The sequence below is a fragment of the Quercus robur genome, chromosome 2, assembly GCF_932294415.1.
Source record: "Quercus robur chromosome 2, dhQueRobu3.1, whole genome shotgun sequence".
Taxonomy (NCBI): domain Eukaryota; kingdom Viridiplantae; phylum Streptophyta; class Magnoliopsida; order Fagales; family Fagaceae; genus Quercus; species Quercus robur.
The window spans coordinates 65,283,186-65,302,030 of NC_065535.1; the positions used below are offsets into that span (position 1 = coordinate 65,283,186).

The window sequence follows — 18,845 nt, forward strand, 5'->3', positions numbered from 1 at the left end:
TCCAGTCGACCTTATCATAGGCCTTACTCAAGTCAATTTTAAGAACTCCAAAGCAAGCCTGTCTACCTTTTTTCTTCCTAAGCACATCCAGAATCTCATGAGCAATAAGAATGTTATCAGTAATGTTCCTGCCTTTAATAAAAGCATTTTGATAGGGTGTTATAAAGCTGTCCATGAGAGGTTTGAGTCTATTCACTAGAATTTTGGATATGACTTTGTAAATAACATTACAAAGACTAATGGGCTTAAAGTGAGAGACATCATCAGGGAAAGGAAAGAGCCCATAACCTGATGACACTTTAGACCCGGACCCAACAGATTACCGAGAGGAACTGAGTCTCAGATACTTTTTAAGTTTTAACTCTTTTTTATTCGGAATCTACATTATTATTCATACAATCAGTCCCAAAAAAACCATGTCTAGTTTACTAAGCACTCCTCCACGTCACCGAGACATAAGTTTAGTTTAGGTTTTGAAAAAATGAAATGGCGCGCTCATTTTTAATTTTAGGAAGCTAATTTCTATGTTTCTTTGTTTCCTATGAAACCTTTACATAGAGCAAATGCGCTTCAAACCTTCGCTTCTTTAGGAGCCTCTCAATCTCCAAAGCTACCTCTCAATGATGTCCATCGTTTTATCGATGCCCGTATCATCAAAACGGGCTTCAATCCACAAACATGCCGTTTTAACTTCCGGGTCAACGGTTTTCTCCAAAGAGGTGAATTGTCCCACGCACGTCAACTGTTTGATCAAATGCCTCAGAAGAATACAATCTCGACGAACATGATGATTTCCGGTTATGTGAAATCGGGCAATCTTTCTTATGCTAGAGAGTTGTTTGACGCCATGGTTGAACGTACAGCAGTGACTTGGACAATCTTGATAGGTGGGTATTCGCAATCTAATCAATTTCGAGAAGCTTTTAAGCTTTTTGCGGCGATGTGTAGGTGGGGGACCCAACCGGATTATATAACTTTTGCGACTCTCTTATCTGGATGCAGTGACTCAGAGACGGCGAATGAAGTTGTTCAAGTCCATGCCCATATTGTTAAACTGGGATTTGATTCGACTCTCATGGTTTGCAATTCCTTGGTTGATGCTTACTGCAAAACACGTTGCCTAGATTTAGCTTGTCAGCTTTTTCAGGAAATGCCTGAAAGAGATTGCGTCACTTTGAATGCGATGATAACAGGGTTCTCAAGAGATGGGATGAATGAAGACGCAATAAAGCTCTTTATGCATATGCAGCGTTTTGGTTTCAAGCCTTCAGAGTTTACTTTTGCCGCAGTTCTATGTGCTGGGATTGGATTAGATGACATGGTATTTGGGCAGCAAATTCACTCTTTTGTGGTGAAGACCAACTTTGTTTGGAATGTGTTTGTGGGGAATGCTTTGCTCGATTTCTACTCAAAGCACAGTCGTGTGCTTGAAGCAAGGAAATTTTTTGATGAGATGCCAGAGTTGGATGGCGTATCATACAATGTAATCATCTCGGGTTACGCATGGGATGGGCAAATCAAAGAGTCTCTTGATCTTTTCCGGGAATTACAGTATACCAGATTTGATCGCAGGCAATTCCCTCTGGCAACCTTGTTGAGCATTGCAGCCAATACATTGGACTTGGAAATGGGTCGACAAATTCATTCCCAAGCTATTGTGTCAACAGCTGATTCAGAAGTTCTGGTTGGAAATTCTTTGGTTGACGTGTATGCCAAATGTGGCAGATTTGAGGAAGCGAAAAAGATATTTGCAAATTTAGCCCACAAAAGCACAGTTCCATGGACTGCGATGATCTCAGGTTATGTTCAGAAGGGACTCCATGAAGAAAGCCTAAAACTGTTCAATGAGATGCGTAGAACCAATGTAAGTGCTGACCAGGCAACTTTTGCTAGCATCTTGAGGGCTTCTGCAAATTTAGCCTCCCTCTCACTAGGGAAACAGTTACATTCATTTGTAATCAGATCAGGATTTCTGTCAAATGTATTTTCTGGAAGTGCACTCGTAGATATGTATGCCAAATGTGGGTCATTAAAAGATGCACTTCAAAGTTTTCAAGAAATGCCTGAAAGGAACCCAGTCTCTTGGAATGCCCTAATCTCAGCTTATGCACAGAATGGAGATGGTGTAGGCACTCTTATGTCTTTTGAACAAATGGTCCAGTCAGGTTTTCAACCAGATTCAGTTAGCTTTCTTAGTGTCTTAACTGCTTGTAGCCATTGTGGGCACATTGACAAAGCATTGCAATACTTCAACTCCATGACTCAAGTTTATAAACTTGTTCCCAAAAAAGAACACTATGCATCATTGGTTGATGTGTTGTGTCGGAGTGGACGGTTTGATGAAGCAGAGAAGTTGATGGCTCAAATGCCATTTGAACCTGATGAGATTATGTGGTCATCAGTTCTAAATTCATGTAGAATTCATAAAAATCAAGAATTGGCTAAGAAAGCAGCAGACCAACTTTTCAGTATGGAAGAGCTTAGGGATGCTGCTCCTTATGTCAATATGTCCAATATTTATGCAGCAGTAGGCCAGTGGGACAATGTTGGGAAGGTAAAGAAGGCAATGAGGGATAGAGGACTTAAAAAGGTCCCTGCTTATAGCTGGGTTGAAATCGAACATAAGAATCATGTCTTCTCAGCAAATGACAAATCCCACCCGCAAATGGGGGATATCATGAGAAAGATTGATATGCTGGTGAAGAAAATGGAAAAGGAAGGATACAAGCCAGACACAGGTTGTGCCCTTCACAATGTAGATGAGGAGATCAAAGCAGAGTCTCTTAAATATCATAGTGAACGCTTGGCAATTGCATATGCTCTGATCAGTACACCAGAAGGGTCACCTATACTTGTGATGAAGAATCTAAGAGCTTGCACAGACTGCCATGCTGCAATCAAGGTGATCTCAAGGATTGTCGCAAGGGAAATCACAGTCAGGGATTCAAGCAGATTCCATCATTTTAGAGATGGTTTTTGCTCTTGTGGGGACTATTGGTGACCTTTATAAACCCCAAATGGGTGGATTATAATGTGTCTTAATTTCTGTTGCAGTTAAGATTTGATTCCCTCTTTTTTCCTCAAATTGATTTCCAAGATAGAGCTAAGCGACTAAATGACAAGAGTCATGAGATTGTTTGATGGGGTTCAAGGCCCTTGGTTCATCTTCACAGGTTAGGGAGGGACATGATGTCTATATTCTTAGACCCTTTCAAAGTTTTCGACTTGAGAATTTACTACTTGTTTTCTGTGTTCTACTTCAATGATATTTCATGTACTCTTTTGACTCCTGTTGCAAACTTCATATGCAAATATTCACAGGGATATTCCCTAGGCATTATGACCCTCCTGATGGTTTCACATTTGAGATTAATGATGTTTCCCCTCCTATTCAGTTACAGCATTTGGGATATGCCATTGCGCTCAATTTTGGCCTGTATTATATCAGCCTTAAAACTTATTAGGATTGATAAAATATGCAGGATATAATCTTAAAAGCTGTGCCAGAATTTTCATTTTATATATCCCATTTCTTTACACATAATTATTTAGGTTTGGCCATAAGAGTTTAACATTAATCAAACTTGCTATGGTCCTGCTAAATGGGTTAATAGTTCCATAATACGGGCCATTCTATAATAAGTTTTAGTTCATACATATGTCTTCCTTCTTCTTCTTCTCTCTCTCTGTCTCTCTCTTTAATGTTGAATTTTTTGTTGTGTCAGTAATTCTGCCTCGTCGTTTCACAGCCTTCTTTTATTTTCTGAAACTTTTTTTTGTTCTAATTGGCTTTCCAGGATGGGCGTGTCAATGCTCTATACTCTACCCCATCCATATATACTGATGCAAAGTTGCTACATATGAATCCTAGCCAATCAAGACTGATGACTTTTTCCTGTAAGATTAACGTTTGGATGTTATATAACCCGTTTCTTCTTGTTTTCCACTTCAAACTTTTCTTAAAGTTTGAAGCATGCACCATGCCAGTTATGCAGATAGTGGAAATGCATACTGGACAGGATACTGAGTGGCTATTATTTGGTATCATTTATTTGATTGTGTCAGTTTGTATGATGGATTTAATTGGGACAGTCTAATGACAGTTTTGGAGTTTGAGATTTATTTATCTCTAATGAATAATTGGCCGCAAGGCAACTAAAGTTTTTCAAAGGAAGGAGTAGTTCTGAGCCCAATACAGAATCACTGGCAGATACTTTAGCAATTGCTCAACATCATGATGGAGTTACTGGTACAGAAAACCTACATGTGGCTAATGATTACGCAAAACGTTTGTCAATAGGGTACACAAGGGTGTGAGTTTGGCTTATCAATTCAACCATATGATTTTTCTCAAAGTTTCTCTCTCTCTCTCTCTCTTCCAAGTGTCATCCATTTCTTCAAAATTTATGTGTAGGCTAAGGAATTATTTGCATCTTCACTTTCTTGCTTGGCTTAGTCTATGTCAAATACTGGATGTGGGAAGTTTCAACCAGTAAAGTATTATGAGCTTCAACTACTGAGCTATTTTAATTCATTGCTTAAAGGTCTCATTTTATTGTGGCATTCGTATGTCTCTGATGATGGATCTTGTTTTTGACTTTTGAGCACATTTTTAGTTCTCTTGTTAATATGGTACCTTTTGGCTGCAATCCGTTATCCTTGCATTTTTTTTAATGACTAAGAGGCGGTAATGTTTAGAGGGGTATTTTATCTTTGTATTATTATGGGTTAATTCCAATTTGCCCCCCTAAACTATAGGGTCCAGTTCAACCTCCACGCTAACTCAAAAAATGAGCAATATCCCTCCTGATTGATTGATAATGGGCAAAATGCCCTCTGTAGTTTGAAATATTCTGTTAAATTTAAAATTTTAAACTGAAAATTATTTTTTTTGAAACTTATTGTTCTTTCATTTTTGGCTATGTTACATAATGCTAACTTCTTTAGGGCATAAATGCTTGTAACAACTAAAAAGACATTTAATGATTTAATTATTGACATTCTTGTCAAAGAATAGTTTTGCAGGAAACATTTTAAAAAATGTATTTATAAATAAATAAACTTTGAAAATCAAGCTAAAAATGGTTTTGACATATGAATTGTGTTTGTACTCTTCTATCCTTTTATTATCTTCTTATTTTTCTTTTCTTTTTCAAGTGCCCACTTTTGAATATAAGTTATTGTCCTGGATCAGAAGTTGATCTGTCTCAAGGAAATAATTTGGCAAGGAAAATATTTTTTGATGCAGGAGATGCAAGAAAATTATTATTTAATGTTATTTATGTTTGCAAGTCAATTGTATTTTTATGTTTTAGGTCCTATTAGTTTATTGGGCTTTTAGTATTTTAATTTAGAAGTAAGGTTATTTTTGTAATAAGACAGTTGGGGTTTCCTAGCCAATTAGAACTTAGAACTAGGGTTTAGCAATCCTTTATAAGTAACCTATTGTACTCCTTGAGGAGATAATTGATATTTTGATGAATGAAAAAATGGCCGTTTGGTCTGGTGCTGACTCCAGGTCTACTCTAGGTGTTGACTCCAAGTTTACTCTAGGTGCTTACTCCTAGTGGTTTTCCTGCTTGGTGCTGACTCCTAGGTCATATCCCTTTATTTTATTGTTGTTTCAGTTTTGTTCTAGTTGTCCTGCGTCATTTTTCCTTGCAAAATTTTGATTGTTTCTATTCCAAAATTATGATTGTTTCTATTCCATTTAGATAAATACCATTTTTTGGTGTCTTCTTATCTTTATAGGAAGTTGTGGTCTACAATTCTCTTGGATGGAAGAGGAATGATGTAATTCAAATTCCTGGGAGTACTTCCATTCTTGCAACAGTGTCTTGTGTTTTGAAATTCAAGGCCGCATTATGGTTTTCATTTCTTTGAATGATCTAAATATGTGGACTAGTCATGCAGTATATATTGAAGAAGTTAGGCTACTTACATGTATTGGATCTTCATTCTAGTCGACAAGCCTTTTGCTTACCTGCTCCTTCATACCAACAATTGGGATGCGCTAGATGAACATGTTCATTTTTTAGAGTCAGAAATTATACATTAAAGAACAATATGAGAAGTTAAATGATTTGTTATGTCGGCTGGTTACTACATGGAGAGAACCAGAAACATTTGTGTAGATTTGTTGAATGATGCAAAGCACGATAAACTTGTATTAGTTTAGGTAATATAGCAGTGTGATTAAAATGACATTTTTAAGCCTGAGCATTGTATGTGTGAATGCCCACTTGTATGTGTATGAAACACTTTCAATGTGGACCAGGACCAATTGAATGTAAGGTTAGTAATTGATGACTTCTTCAATATCCTAAAATCGTGGAAGATGTAGAACTAAAAAAATATGAATTGTCTCCCTCCCTTCTCTCTCTCTCTCTATGTCTCTCTCTGGGGAAGAATACTTTATTTTTATAGGTAAAATGAGAGGCCTCTTTAAGAGTATTCCTTGACGACAGTAGTTCTTTGGGGTGTATGTGTGTGTGAATGCATCCCATGTATTTTCTGATAGGTCTGGAAGTATTTATACTTTGGCAATCCCATTGTTTCATCATTATCAAACATGTTCCAGTGTAATTAGATTGGCATAACTGTTATTCCTATTGACAAGATTTGACTCTCTTTAGGTTATCAATGAAAATGTTACTGTTCATGACTTTTATTGCAACTCCTTCCTGCCAGTGCCTATGTGGACAAGGAACTACTATTTTAGGGCGTGCTTAGGTCAAAGTCCAACCGAGACACCCAAGTATTTGCTTGCATTTTCAGTGCCTGTATGTACCACCACTTGGTTTCAGCACATACACTATTTCAAGTGCCAAAAAGCCAGGTTTGCTCTTATTATTGCAATAGATATACATTTTTTATTATTTTTAACGAAGTGGAAAAACGTGAAATTCATTCTTCAAGGTAGCAATATAAGTTTTTGAATTTTTTTATCTTTCAGTTGTAGGTACGGGTTCAACCAGATCATCTATACACAGGTTTCAGAGTAGTAAAAAAAATACTGTAGAAGTTGGTCAAGGAAACTTAAAGCTTACTTTTTCCACCACTCAAGGAAAGATGTTAAATTTTGTTAATAGCAGAAGCTTGGTATGTAATGCGCCCGAAAGTTCTATAGTCACTTGTTACTTGAAATTTATGCTTACATTTTCTTTCTCCATGGATTTTTTTGAAAATTTTGTTTTCTTAACTATGATCAAAAGTGAAATTAATGTTTTTGTTGTTGCTGAATTTCATAATAGTTCATTTTGCTTACCCCTTCTGCCCTCCCCATCCCCAAAAGAAAATATATACAAAAAAATAAAAATAAAAATACAGAAAGAAGCCGAAAAATGAATGATTCTGTAGCTAATGCACTTAGTCATAACCTTTGAAGGTTGAGGAATCAGTTGAACAATCTTACAGTTATTACTCTGGATATAATGGAAGTCAGGAAGTGACAGATCCTCAGGTACACTTAAGTTCATCTTGTGTTACATATCTCTCTCAACCTCTCTTTTATATATGTTCTGAAATTGTATGACTTAAAAATTGAAAGAGTTGTTGAATCATCCCTTTCCGAGTTATTTTTCAGATTTCTGGGGCATACGTCTTCCGTCCAATGGCAAATTTCCCATAAAGCATGAAGAACAGGTGTTTGATGCCTTTTGATATTTATTCTCTATGGAGAACTAATTATCATGGTAATCTCAATTTGAACTGTTTAAAGTTTCAGGTTGCTTTGACTGTTCTGTGCGGACCAATAGTAGAGGAAGTACATCAACAAATCAATCTATGGATATATCAGGTGCCTTGTTTGTCATGATTGCTGTCTATGCATTATGTTTTTCCTCATAAACCTTTCTCCTTTGTTTTAGCACCGTGAACATTATTATTGCATGCTGAAGATAATGCAAATATATATTTTTTAATTAACAAGGAGCAGTCACTTCTAAATTTCAACTAAAGCATTTGAATTAAAAGTTAAATTTCTTGTACATATGCACAGTTTCAGAGATAAGGAAAGAAATGCTAATTTGGGAGCAACTAGTTATGAGTGCTTTTGTAACTTCAGGGAATCTGCTGTTGTAGTTATATGTGTTCAGAAGCTTAGATATTACATAATAAAATTTTGGCACTCAGCTCATCTTTGTTTTATGAAATTTTCATTTAAATATATAAACCATGATCAGGTAATGCAGATCATCCAAATGCCTATTGGACTGGTTACTTTACAAGTAGGCCAGCGTTTAAAGGTTATGTCAGGATGATGAGTGGTTATTATCTGGTAAGCTCTTGGTCCTTTCTTCCTTCTTCTATTATGTCCTGTCAGGCTATCTTGGCATGCTTTAAACATTTAAATCCTTTTGTGTTCTACGATTAGGTAGCAAGGCAATTGGAGTTTTTCAAAGGCAGGAAGAATTCTGGGGCCAAACACTGATGCACTAGCCAATGCTCTGGCAATTTCTCAACATCATGATGCAGTTTGTGGTACAGAAAGAGAGCATGTTGCTGCTGATTATGCAAAACGATTGTCGATGGGCTATGCAGAGGTGCAACTTAGTTTGATATCCAACCATAACTTATGATTGTTGACATTGTAAAGTTTTATGTGAATGTCTAATACTGTCAAGTTGTACTTCTTTGGCTGAGAAGGTGGTTTCCTCTTCGCTTGGTTTCTTGGCAGACTTGAGATCAAGTACTAGACAAGGGAATCCAGTAACAAATTTTCAGCAGGCTGTATACAATATCGACCATTTTCTTTATTTAGTTTATATTTTGTATAGCATGTACTCTCTGCTTTATGTTACAGAAGAAGAATCGTGCTATAAATTATTCTTTCTAGTATGGTGGAAAGTAATTTGATAACAAACTACATATGACTAATATGATTATTAGTTCACGTTACACGTCATCTTTTGTATCTGCTGCAACATGAACTCTGGTTTGTTTCATGCACAAATTTTGGTGAACTGCACTTTATACTAAAATTATAGCCTGTTGGAAGATCTCAAGATGATGACTTATCTAACAATAGACTATCCAAGATCTGAAGTTTAGGTGTTTTTGTTTGTCCCTTATCACGTGTAAGAGTGCCACCTTGTCTTCTAAGAACCTATTCATGAAAGGTATAAAAATCATTGAAATATTATTCTGCTTAGCGTTCGTGAGAGAATATGGTGAAGGCTACAAAGAACTACATGTGCTCACACTTTTCCTGACCATTTTGTAGCTCATATGAACTCTGTAATCAATTCTTAAATTTTAAATAATAATAGAGTTAAATGTTCTGCTGACTTCTGCCTCATGGAAATTTTGTGTCCTCTTCTTAATATAAGTTACCGTCCTCTTAAAGGTCGTCATTTTACATTAAACTTTTTTACTTTACCACTCATTAGAAATTAAAACTCAATCTTGCATATTGATATATTAATTATTTGTCTTGTATTCTCAATTCCTCTGCAGGTTGTTGTTGTTGTTTATAATCCCTTAGGATGGAAGAGGGAGGAAGTAATACGAATTCCTGTGAGTGCTTCTATTCTTAGTCTTTCGTACGTGATTGAATTTATTCCTTTGAATATTTTTCACCAATGCTTCATAGCCAACACTTTTTATCATGCTCCAAAATTAAATTTATTATCATATTGCTTTGATTTTTCTTCATCCCTTATTTATCTAATGGTAATTATCTACATGTAAGCTGCTTTTCATCATTGTTTATTCATTCTGATCTTTGGGCCTTTCTGATACAACTCCCTGCCACTTAGAGCACCTTGAATAGCATTTAATGATTCTGCATAGCTTATGATGTGACCTTGTAATATTTTGCAAATTACATTAAAACAAACCATTTATTCAGTACAATTAACATTATTGGGCTTACAGGCTGTGTAATCTTAACCATTCAGAATGTGATATTGGCCGCGAGATCCTTAAAATTTAATGATGTCTAAGATGCTTGATGTTGATACACTGGCCAAGTCAGGCGAGTGTATCAATGTCAATGGTGGATTACAAATAAAGATTACACAGTCTGTGACCAACATGAGTGTAAATCGTTTCTGCCTTTCTGGAATAGTTCTTCCCAGCCATTATCATTAGCTATGTTGGTGTTGGTAGTGTTTCTGTATAAGTGTGGGTGTGGAGGTGGAGGTGGAGGTGGAGGTGGAGGTGGGGTTGATACCATACCACATGTCTCTGCCAATAATGTTCAGACACGTGGATAGATCCAGCTGGTTCACTCAGCTGTCGAGTTGTCACTGGCAGCCATGAGTTAAAATAGCTCTGATCAAAACATTCAATTCATTTTCTGACGCTTATTACATGAAAAAAACAATACTCGCCCTATTTACTCACTTTGTTTAAAGTGCATTGGGACATTGTGCCTGTGGGATGTGAAAGTGAAAAATCTCTTTATTTATTGTTTTACTTTTGCTTATGGCAGCACTGACTGCAGGGTGAAGCAAGAGTTTTTGTTTGAAAGGTCTAAGATAAAATTATCATATTGATTTATAATTTAAAAAAAAAAAATTAAAGACAATATACATATATATGTTTTCATGCATTAAATATTTATTTTTTTTGAAGAAATCCAAAATAAATCATAATTCATATATAAATAGAAATTAAACTGAAATGTCAATAAAAAAGAAGAAAATGAGTTTTGTATCTCTCAAGAATCGCTTAAATTTTAAATAAGAAAACTCTTTGTTAATAGCCAGAGGAGTTAATAAAATTGTGACTATGTGAGAGCATCATAAGGAAGAAGTAATAAATTGAAATTGTAGAGAGAGCACCGGTGATGAGAAGACTCTTTTTGGTGGCTATAAAGTATAATGGAATATCTTTTTGGTGGATATAAAATGTAACCAGACATCGTAAAGAGTTTTAGGAAATGACTAAATTTCTTAAGGATAGTAACTTAATTGTAGTACATTAAGTTTTTTACTTAAATTCAAATACTTGTATACATGACCAATAAAATAGAAATAGTTTTATTATTTTTAAGAACAATTAAATTCAATATGGATGAGTATAATAAGGAAATATTATGTACTATTCCTAAGTTTTATCTTTTAGAAAAAGTGAATGAATCTTCTAAAGGAAACTAAAACTAAAAATTATGACTATAACTTAATTGGAAAAAAGTTAGTTAAAGATATTAGATATGGCTGAAGTGTATAGTGGAGGAATATAAATAGACAAAAGGTGAAAATGTGAAAAGTTGGAGTTGTTTTTTTTTTTTTTTTTTTTTTGGGGTGGGTTTTGGGGGGGGTGGAGAGAACTTGCAGTAGTGGTGCTAAAAAGCTATTTGGAGCTGCAGCAGTGGAGCTATAGCCAAAAAATTTGGCTTCTTAGCTACAGTTTACAGCTATCTTTAGCTATGCATTGTAATTCAAAGGTTAAAAAAAAAAAAATTTGTGTTCACACGGCTGGTTAGAATATTTGTAGTTTTTTTTTTTTTTGGTAGTGGGATGTATTATTTTATTGTAGTAGGTATATTATTTTATTGTAATGTTTATATTATTTTATTGTGTTGAAAGCTAAAATAGATCTACTACTGCATCATGTGAGTAGGTAAAATAGATAAAGTAACTTTTTGTAGTGACAAATAGCTAAAAATATAGTTTCACTATTGTAGATGCTCTTAAAAAATGGAGTTGATTCACCGTTTACCTACTATTATAGAGATTTTAAATAATTTTGTTGGGGTCATGGCCCCCAACCCTTAACATGGTTCTGCCCTAGGCCCAATTGGACATTTTTTTTTTTTTTTTGAGAATCAGATCAAAGGCCTAGTTGGACATAGAAGCGCTATACAATGTCGTTTCTAGCTATATTAGGGTCCATTTAGTACATGTATTTAAACACATGTTTTCAATTTTTAGACAATATTATACGAATTTTCACACTTTTTTACCCATACATATTTCTACAAAAATTGAAAACTGTTGTTTAAATACACGTACCAAACGGACTCTTAAAGTTCAAAATTATTATACAAAGAAAATGTTATTTTATTTTTGTAAAAATAGGGTTTGGTGAAGTGTGCGGTGTGCCTTGTTATTGGGAAATTTCTTATTTGAATTTTAAAATAGTGGAATATCAATATGCATGGATGTTGGGAATGGGCTACTGTATAGAGCTTTAAGAAAGATTGTTTTTATAAAATTAATTATATTTGCCTGATGATAGGAGAAACATTATTTGATTGATTTTATTTTTTATTTTTTTTGGTTGCTAAATATTAGATTGACAATTTGACGTTATTCAATTTAAAAAGGTTCACATTCTCAAAATTTTTTTTTAAAAAAAAAGGTTCATTGTTGTTCCTGGTTTTATGTTCAAGTTAAGATTAATGGTAACGTGAAGAATATCACAACGGCCGACTATACGTGGAGCTCTTTGATTGGATACGTTTTCTGGATGTCTGAAAAGTAGCCTGTTGCCTGTTGGGAAGGGAAAAAACAATTGAAAAGTGAACAGTTAAAACCATGACACCGTACCATTAGACAGCCAGAAAACTCTGAAAACATCCATCCAGCTTTTACCAGTATTACTTTATAATTATTTTTTAGGTTTTAGTTAATAAAATTTTCTGTAGTCAAATAAAAAATCTCGAGTTTGATTTTTTGTTTATACTGAAAATTTAATTGATATTTTGATAGAATAATAAAAAGTAATAATTTTTTTTTTAAATTTCTAATTTTTTTATTGAAATTACTTTACTTTACAACTAAAAATAACTTTCAGTCTATTATAATCAGTATATATTTTCTTTTATCTTTATCCATTATCACTAAACGTTTGTTAAACAATAATTAATCCCATGGACTCAAACCCATCCATTATTATTATTATTATTATTTATTTTTTATGGTCATCCATTAGTGTTTTAAACCTGGAAAATGTCAGTGTTTAATATCATATTATAAAGATGTAATATTTCAAAAACTTTTACAAGTTGGGAAATTATTTAATGCATTTAATTTTTTTTTTAATACTAAGTATTTTTAATACACATACGGAGAGAGGAGATAAGTGTTTTTTTTTTTAAAGAAACTTACAATGGTGTATGTGGACTCAATAGTTTACGGGCCCGGCTCGCTCGCTTATAGGGAGTCCACAGGCCCCAAACTAAAGGAGGCCAGAGCCCAAGCCCAAAAATAGTGAGCCCGATGTGGCCCAAAGATACGTCCGAGGACCGCTCAGTCCTCGGAGGACCCAGAATCCCATTGACGAAAGTGGAATACAAGCAAACTTAAAAGATCAGAAAATATCTCAGGGAAATAGTCTTTAATACCCTTCATTGACATGACACCGCACCTAACAGAGCCGGATTCTTAGGCTTTATGGACCATCTCCCACAATTTCGGGATTAGACTGATGGGACAAATCTCTGTCCTGGAAAAGTCGACCCTACACGTGGACGGGAGATAATGAACATAGGCTAGTATAAAAGAAAACGCAAGGTAACAAAGTGGGGGGATCCATCTCACTTCCTGGAAAATACTCCAAGAACGAGAATTCACGGAAAGTATATACGCTCCACCAGGGATAACCCATTGACGGGTAACCGGAGAATACACTAGTGCTCCTCGGACATGATCCGAGGAGCCCAATCCCTCAATTCATAAAGTTAATGGGCTTAGATAACCGGACTAAACCCTTTTCCAATCTAGGTTTATCTAATGTCCGGCCTGTACTAACGTCCCGTGACCCAACTCTAGCCTTTCAAGCCCACTCTCTACAAAATTTATTGTGAGGGATCCATCACGCGCGAGCCCAACGTCATCGTTGGGCCGCTTGAGAATCGTGTCCCTACAATTGGCGCCGTCTGTGGGAAGGCTTGCGCGTTGGCACGGGTGGCGCATGAGTCAGCTCTCCAGCAAGCAGAGATTCACGAGTTTTTCCCATCTCCGGCGATGTACAGTTGTTGCTCCGCCATAAGCCTCTGCTAGGGGCTACGCCTTGCGCTGCTAACGGAGCGGGCAGCTCTAGGGGCTTCCGGCCTCGAGCCAACTCCTCCCTCCCTGGCCTAGGGGCCGACCTTCGAAAAATAAGTCAGTATAGAGAAAAGACTACTTAACAAAAAAGAGATCTTAAAAGTTTTGGACAGAACCAAGGCCTTGCATGGTCCTCGAACCCAAGCCTATGGGGAAACCAAGTACAAACAAGAGATCTTAAAAGTTTTGGACAGAACCAAGGCCTTGCATGGTCCTCGGACCCAAGCCTATGGGGAAACCAAGTACAAACAAGAGATCTTAAAAGTTTTGGACAGAACCAAGGCCTTGCATGGTCCTCGGACCCAAGCCTATGGGAAAACCAAGTACAAAAAAAGAGATCTTAAAAGTTTTGGACAGAACCAAGGCCTTGCATGGTCCTCGGACCCAAGCTTATGGGGAAACCAAGTACAAAAAAAGAGATCTTAAAAGTTTTGGACAGAACCAAGGCCTTGCATGGTCCTCGGACCCAAGCCTATGGGCAAAAAAAGAGATCTTAAAAGTTTTGGACAGAACCAAGGCCTTGCATGGTCCTCGGACCCAAGCCTATGGGGAAACCAAGTACACAAAAGCACCATCGGAGTTCCCTACTTCCCAGTCGATTGCTCGGATGGATTATTTAGAGATTATCAGCCTTAGACAGTGTTCGCGCGCTTATCACAGAATATCCAACTGTTATCCTGGTTAGTTTCCTAAGTTTGATTTATTATGAATTATCGATACAATGCCTGGTAGTATTGATAAACTGGAGTTAGTTAGATTATGTTTCAAGCTATTGTGCTCTAAATATTCTGAAAGAAACGCACACATGGGGCACACTCACTCACAAAGTGGTGTAATCAAAGGAACAGTATCCAAAACAAGTAAAGAAATTTCCATTATCACTAAAACAAAGAAATAGTACAACGTACAATGAAAAGCTGGAATCAGTTTGCGTCAAAGTTCATTACATAACCGAAAAGAAAGGAAGATACAAGAGAATAAAATGAAGCTGAGGAAGTAGGTCAGAGGAGAGGTTGGCTACAACCCCAGGACCTTGTTCTTCCTCAATGCTTTCACATGCCCACAACTCAAACAGCAAAAGAGATCCAACTTGAGCCTGACACCGTTGAAGGAAAAGTGCAGGGAGTTGGAGGTTGAGGGGCTTTCTCTAAATATACGCCAGCCGCAAAGCAGAGGCGCTGATGGCGGAAAATCTTTCTTCTGACATACCAAAATTCTGGCATGAACAGAACCTGCTTCGGATTTTGACTAAAAGAGGGAGAGATCCCCTTCCCCCTCGGTCGAAATGGAGTGTTCTCCTGAACTTATGCTTCCTGTGCCCGTACTTTACTACTTTGAGTCTCATGAAGGCACGACGTATCAGCGGCGGAGAGAGTTCTTTCTTCCCAACCCTTGCCTTAAACATGTTATGCTAAGGGAGGAGAGCTCCAGATATGGAAGCTGTGAGGTGGGAGAAAACTGAAGGATTTATGAGCATATATAAAGCAACTTTTTCTCCCTCCCATTTATTTGAAAAGACAAGGTGATGGCAGTCAACTCACGCGGCGTCCCGAGGAACGCTACAGACAAAATAGTTCGGGCTCAACTTCCAACGTCAACTGCAGCCACAAGATTAAAGAGGCTCGTAAAGGCGCACCTCGGTCATTGTGACATCAGAGAGTACCACGTGGCCAGAGGTTGCAGAGATATCTCTTAATTCATGGGCTGAGTGGATTCGCGGCCCAGGCCCGCCTTGCGTGAAGGTCCAGGTGCCGTGGCCCACGCCGAGCAATAGCCGTTGCCAAGGACAACCCCTGCTCAGCGCCTTGGGAAATGCCTTATGAAAGGAAGAATCTGAACTCAAAGAGTCTTGGATAGAACCTAGGACTTGCATGGTCCTCGGAATCAAGCCTAGAGGGAAACCAGGAACATAAAAAAGATATCTTATAAGTCTTGGACAGAACCTAGGACTTGCATGGTCCTCGGACTCAAGCCTATGGGGAAACCGAGCATCTAAAAGAAAAAGTATAAGTCCTAAACAAAACCCTGGCTGTGCGAAGTCCTCGGACTCAGGCCTTTTGGGAAATCAACTACTCGGATGGAGAAACTTCTCGGCTTAAATACTGGAAAAGGTTAAGACCAGTGTGTTAAGAAGATGGCGAAACGAACTGATGATCGTTAGCCTAAAGAAATTGCTCATTGAAAGGGTGACATGTCCTCGGATAATTACTTCTTGCCCCTTATCAAACACTTAATCCCCATCGCGATTAATTTTAAGGTAAGTCTCGTTCCTCACTGGTCGTCACTCAGGCTCCGGGTCTTTTGCGATCTGGTCAGGATATATCACTTAGCGGCCATTGGTAGCCTCGCACTGCTTGTTTCGAGTTCGGACCACCACTCTCACGCTGGTATGTTTTCAATTATTATTAATTTCTGTTTTTTCTTAGTCTTTTTTTTTTCTTTATTATTTGCCTGCAGAAGTTGGGGTTGCTGTTGCTGTTTCTCTGTTTGCAAGAATCTGTTGCTGTTTGGTAGAACTTTATTTAGGACCTGCAAATCTTTTGTTTTATATGGGTTGTATGGAACTTAATACTTTTTATTATGTCATGTGTTTTATGTTTTCTTAATTATATGCATTTGGTGACCCATGAATATTGGGCTGATGATCGAGGAAGGAGCCTATTAAGTTCTGGGTTAAGGTTTCTTAAATTGTATGGAAAGTAAAGAGGAATATCTAGAAATGCTCTGCTTTCAAGTTTAGTATGAAGGGATTTAAAAATAAAAAATAAATAAATTTGGGGGTATGAAGGTTCACATTTTAGCTTGAGAACATACAAGGACCTCATTTTTTAGAAGCAATTAAAACTACCAAGTTTTGAAGAAGTGCTTTCTAAACACACTTCTTTTTCCTTTTGGGGGTGGAAAGGAAAATTACTTCACCAATAAGAATCAAGAAGTGATTTTGACTAATTTTATCTTCAATGGAATAGGGTTGAGTTCATTTATTTTCATATGGACTAGAAGAGCAGGTAAGTACGACATTAAACAATGGGAAAGTAGTGAAAATGTTCATTGATGATTTTCCGTCGCTGATTATTATTTGAATCGGTTTTTGAGTGCAAAACCACGTTGTTGCACAAACTGATTGGATCCGATCAATTATTCAGATAATACAGAGAGCGTCGGCTTATTTACACTAGACCCGCATCCACTAGACATGCAAGCATGCAACCTTACTATGGGTCTTTGACATGCATAAGAGCATTCTCATCATCACTCTCAAATGCTATAAATGCTAAATTTTAGCATTAAAAGATAAAAAGGCATACTCCATCAATGGCATTAATTTTGCAATCCACTTTCCTCTCACATGCTTTCCTTTTCGCGCTTATCTCCTTTTTATTTTATTTTTGTTTTCTTCATTCTCCCTCAAGCCAAGCCGTTCTTCCCTTCCCTCAACCCACGCCGCTAAACCCATCTCTGTTCTTTGTTCTCTCTTCATGAGTCATGGTCCGATTTGGTTGATTTGGTTTGTGGGTTTTTTTTGGCTATGGGTTGTGGTTCGGGATTGAGAACGAGGTGGGTTTGAAACAAAGTGAAAAGTCAAAGCCAATGATAGAGATCAACGGTCTAAAATTCACGTACCCGGGAATCGATGGTCATCCTCTGCTGGGTTCCACTCCTTTAATCGAAGATTTCTCTCTCTCTTCACTCTGGTGATCGCTGCCTCCTTGTTGGATCCAATGGCACTAGTTCGTTCTATTGTTTCTTCTTTCATACTTTGTTTTTTTTCGTTAATACTACTCTTTGTTTGGTTTCCCAGAAAATGGAGGGATAGAAAAATCAAAATGGAAATTGTGATATTAATGTATTGATTTTTGGGTTCAATTATAATGGGGTTCGTTCAATTTTTGTTCTTTTTCACATTCAGAGTTACTTTGAATCTCTGTTTACTTGCCAAGAAAATCGAGGAAAGGGGTGGTGGAAGAGGGGGTTCTTTGGTTGCTATAGATTTTTGTGTAGTTGTTTTATTATTATTTTAATGAGTAGTTTATATTATTTAAATGAAATGGTAAAAAATATAGAGGCTTTGATGTTTGATGTATCTTAAAGTGGAATGGTATAATAAATAAAGTAGGTTTTTTAAGTGTTAAATGCCAAAAATTTTAGAATTCTTGATGGGAATGCTCTAAGTGTAGAAATTGAGCTAATTAACTTGTTTATTGACACACCTGCGTAAAGAGTCATTGCACAAAAGTTAAGTCTTGGGGACTATTTATTATACAACTAAAATGGAACACGAGGGATAAATGGGGCAAGTTCTGCAACCAGTTTAGCAGGATCAACAAGTCCACCCCTCACAGCCTTGTGTTCTTCTACTTTCCAAACTAGTCTCTTCTTCTCCATTTCTGTTCTTTCTTGGTTGGCAGATAAGCTTGTCTCTTGTCACTTTACTGATCTGAAACAGACATAACACAAGTATAACATTATTATGAGACAAAACTAGAAAAGATGCCTGGTTAGCGTAATGAGACGTCATTAGTCATTATAGAAAGATTTTTTTTCCTCTCCAATCTTGCATATACTTTGAACAAGCCAATCAAATTAACAAGATTAGTAGTTGAAGGAGCACTCGTCTAAACAAATGAAATACTACAGAGCACACACAAATGTCATTGAGAAAAATATATAAGAGAGTAGTTTGAAGGAGCACTCGTCTGAAAAGGAACTTGAAAAGGGATAATTTATTACTCTTTCAACTTTTAAGCCATTCACTTTCAAGTACATAAATGAAAGAGAGGATGAGAGAGATATGTAACACAAGATGAACTTAAGTGTACTTAAGGACCTTTACCATATCCAAGGCCG

At 36.7% G+C, this 18,845-nt stretch overlaps 1 protein-coding gene and 1 long non-coding RNA gene across 2 annotated transcripts; both read left to right on the forward strand.

Annotated features, from left to right (window-relative positions):
* Positions 1-288: 288 nt before the first annotated feature.
* On the forward strand, positions 289-6,801 carry LOC126714512 (putative pentatricopeptide repeat-containing protein At2g01510). The gene is made up of 3 exons (XM_050414691.1): positions 289-3,173; positions 3,798-3,897; positions 6,691-6,801. The coding sequence occupies exon 1, from the start codon at positions 542-544 to the stop codon at positions 2,999-3,001; it is 2,460 nt and encodes an 819-aa protein (XP_050270648.1). The 5' UTR covers positions 289-541; the 3' UTR covers positions 3,002-3,173; positions 3,798-3,897; positions 6,691-6,801.
* A 9,474-nt stretch (positions 6,802-16,275) lies between these two features.
* Positions 16,276-16,639, forward strand: LOC126707004 (uncharacterized). Its single transcript, XR_007648785.1, has 2 exons — positions 16,276-16,384; positions 16,455-16,639. It is a non-coding gene; the product is annotated as an uncharacterized LOC126707004 (long non-coding RNA).
* Positions 16,640-18,845: the final 2,206 nt, after the last annotated feature.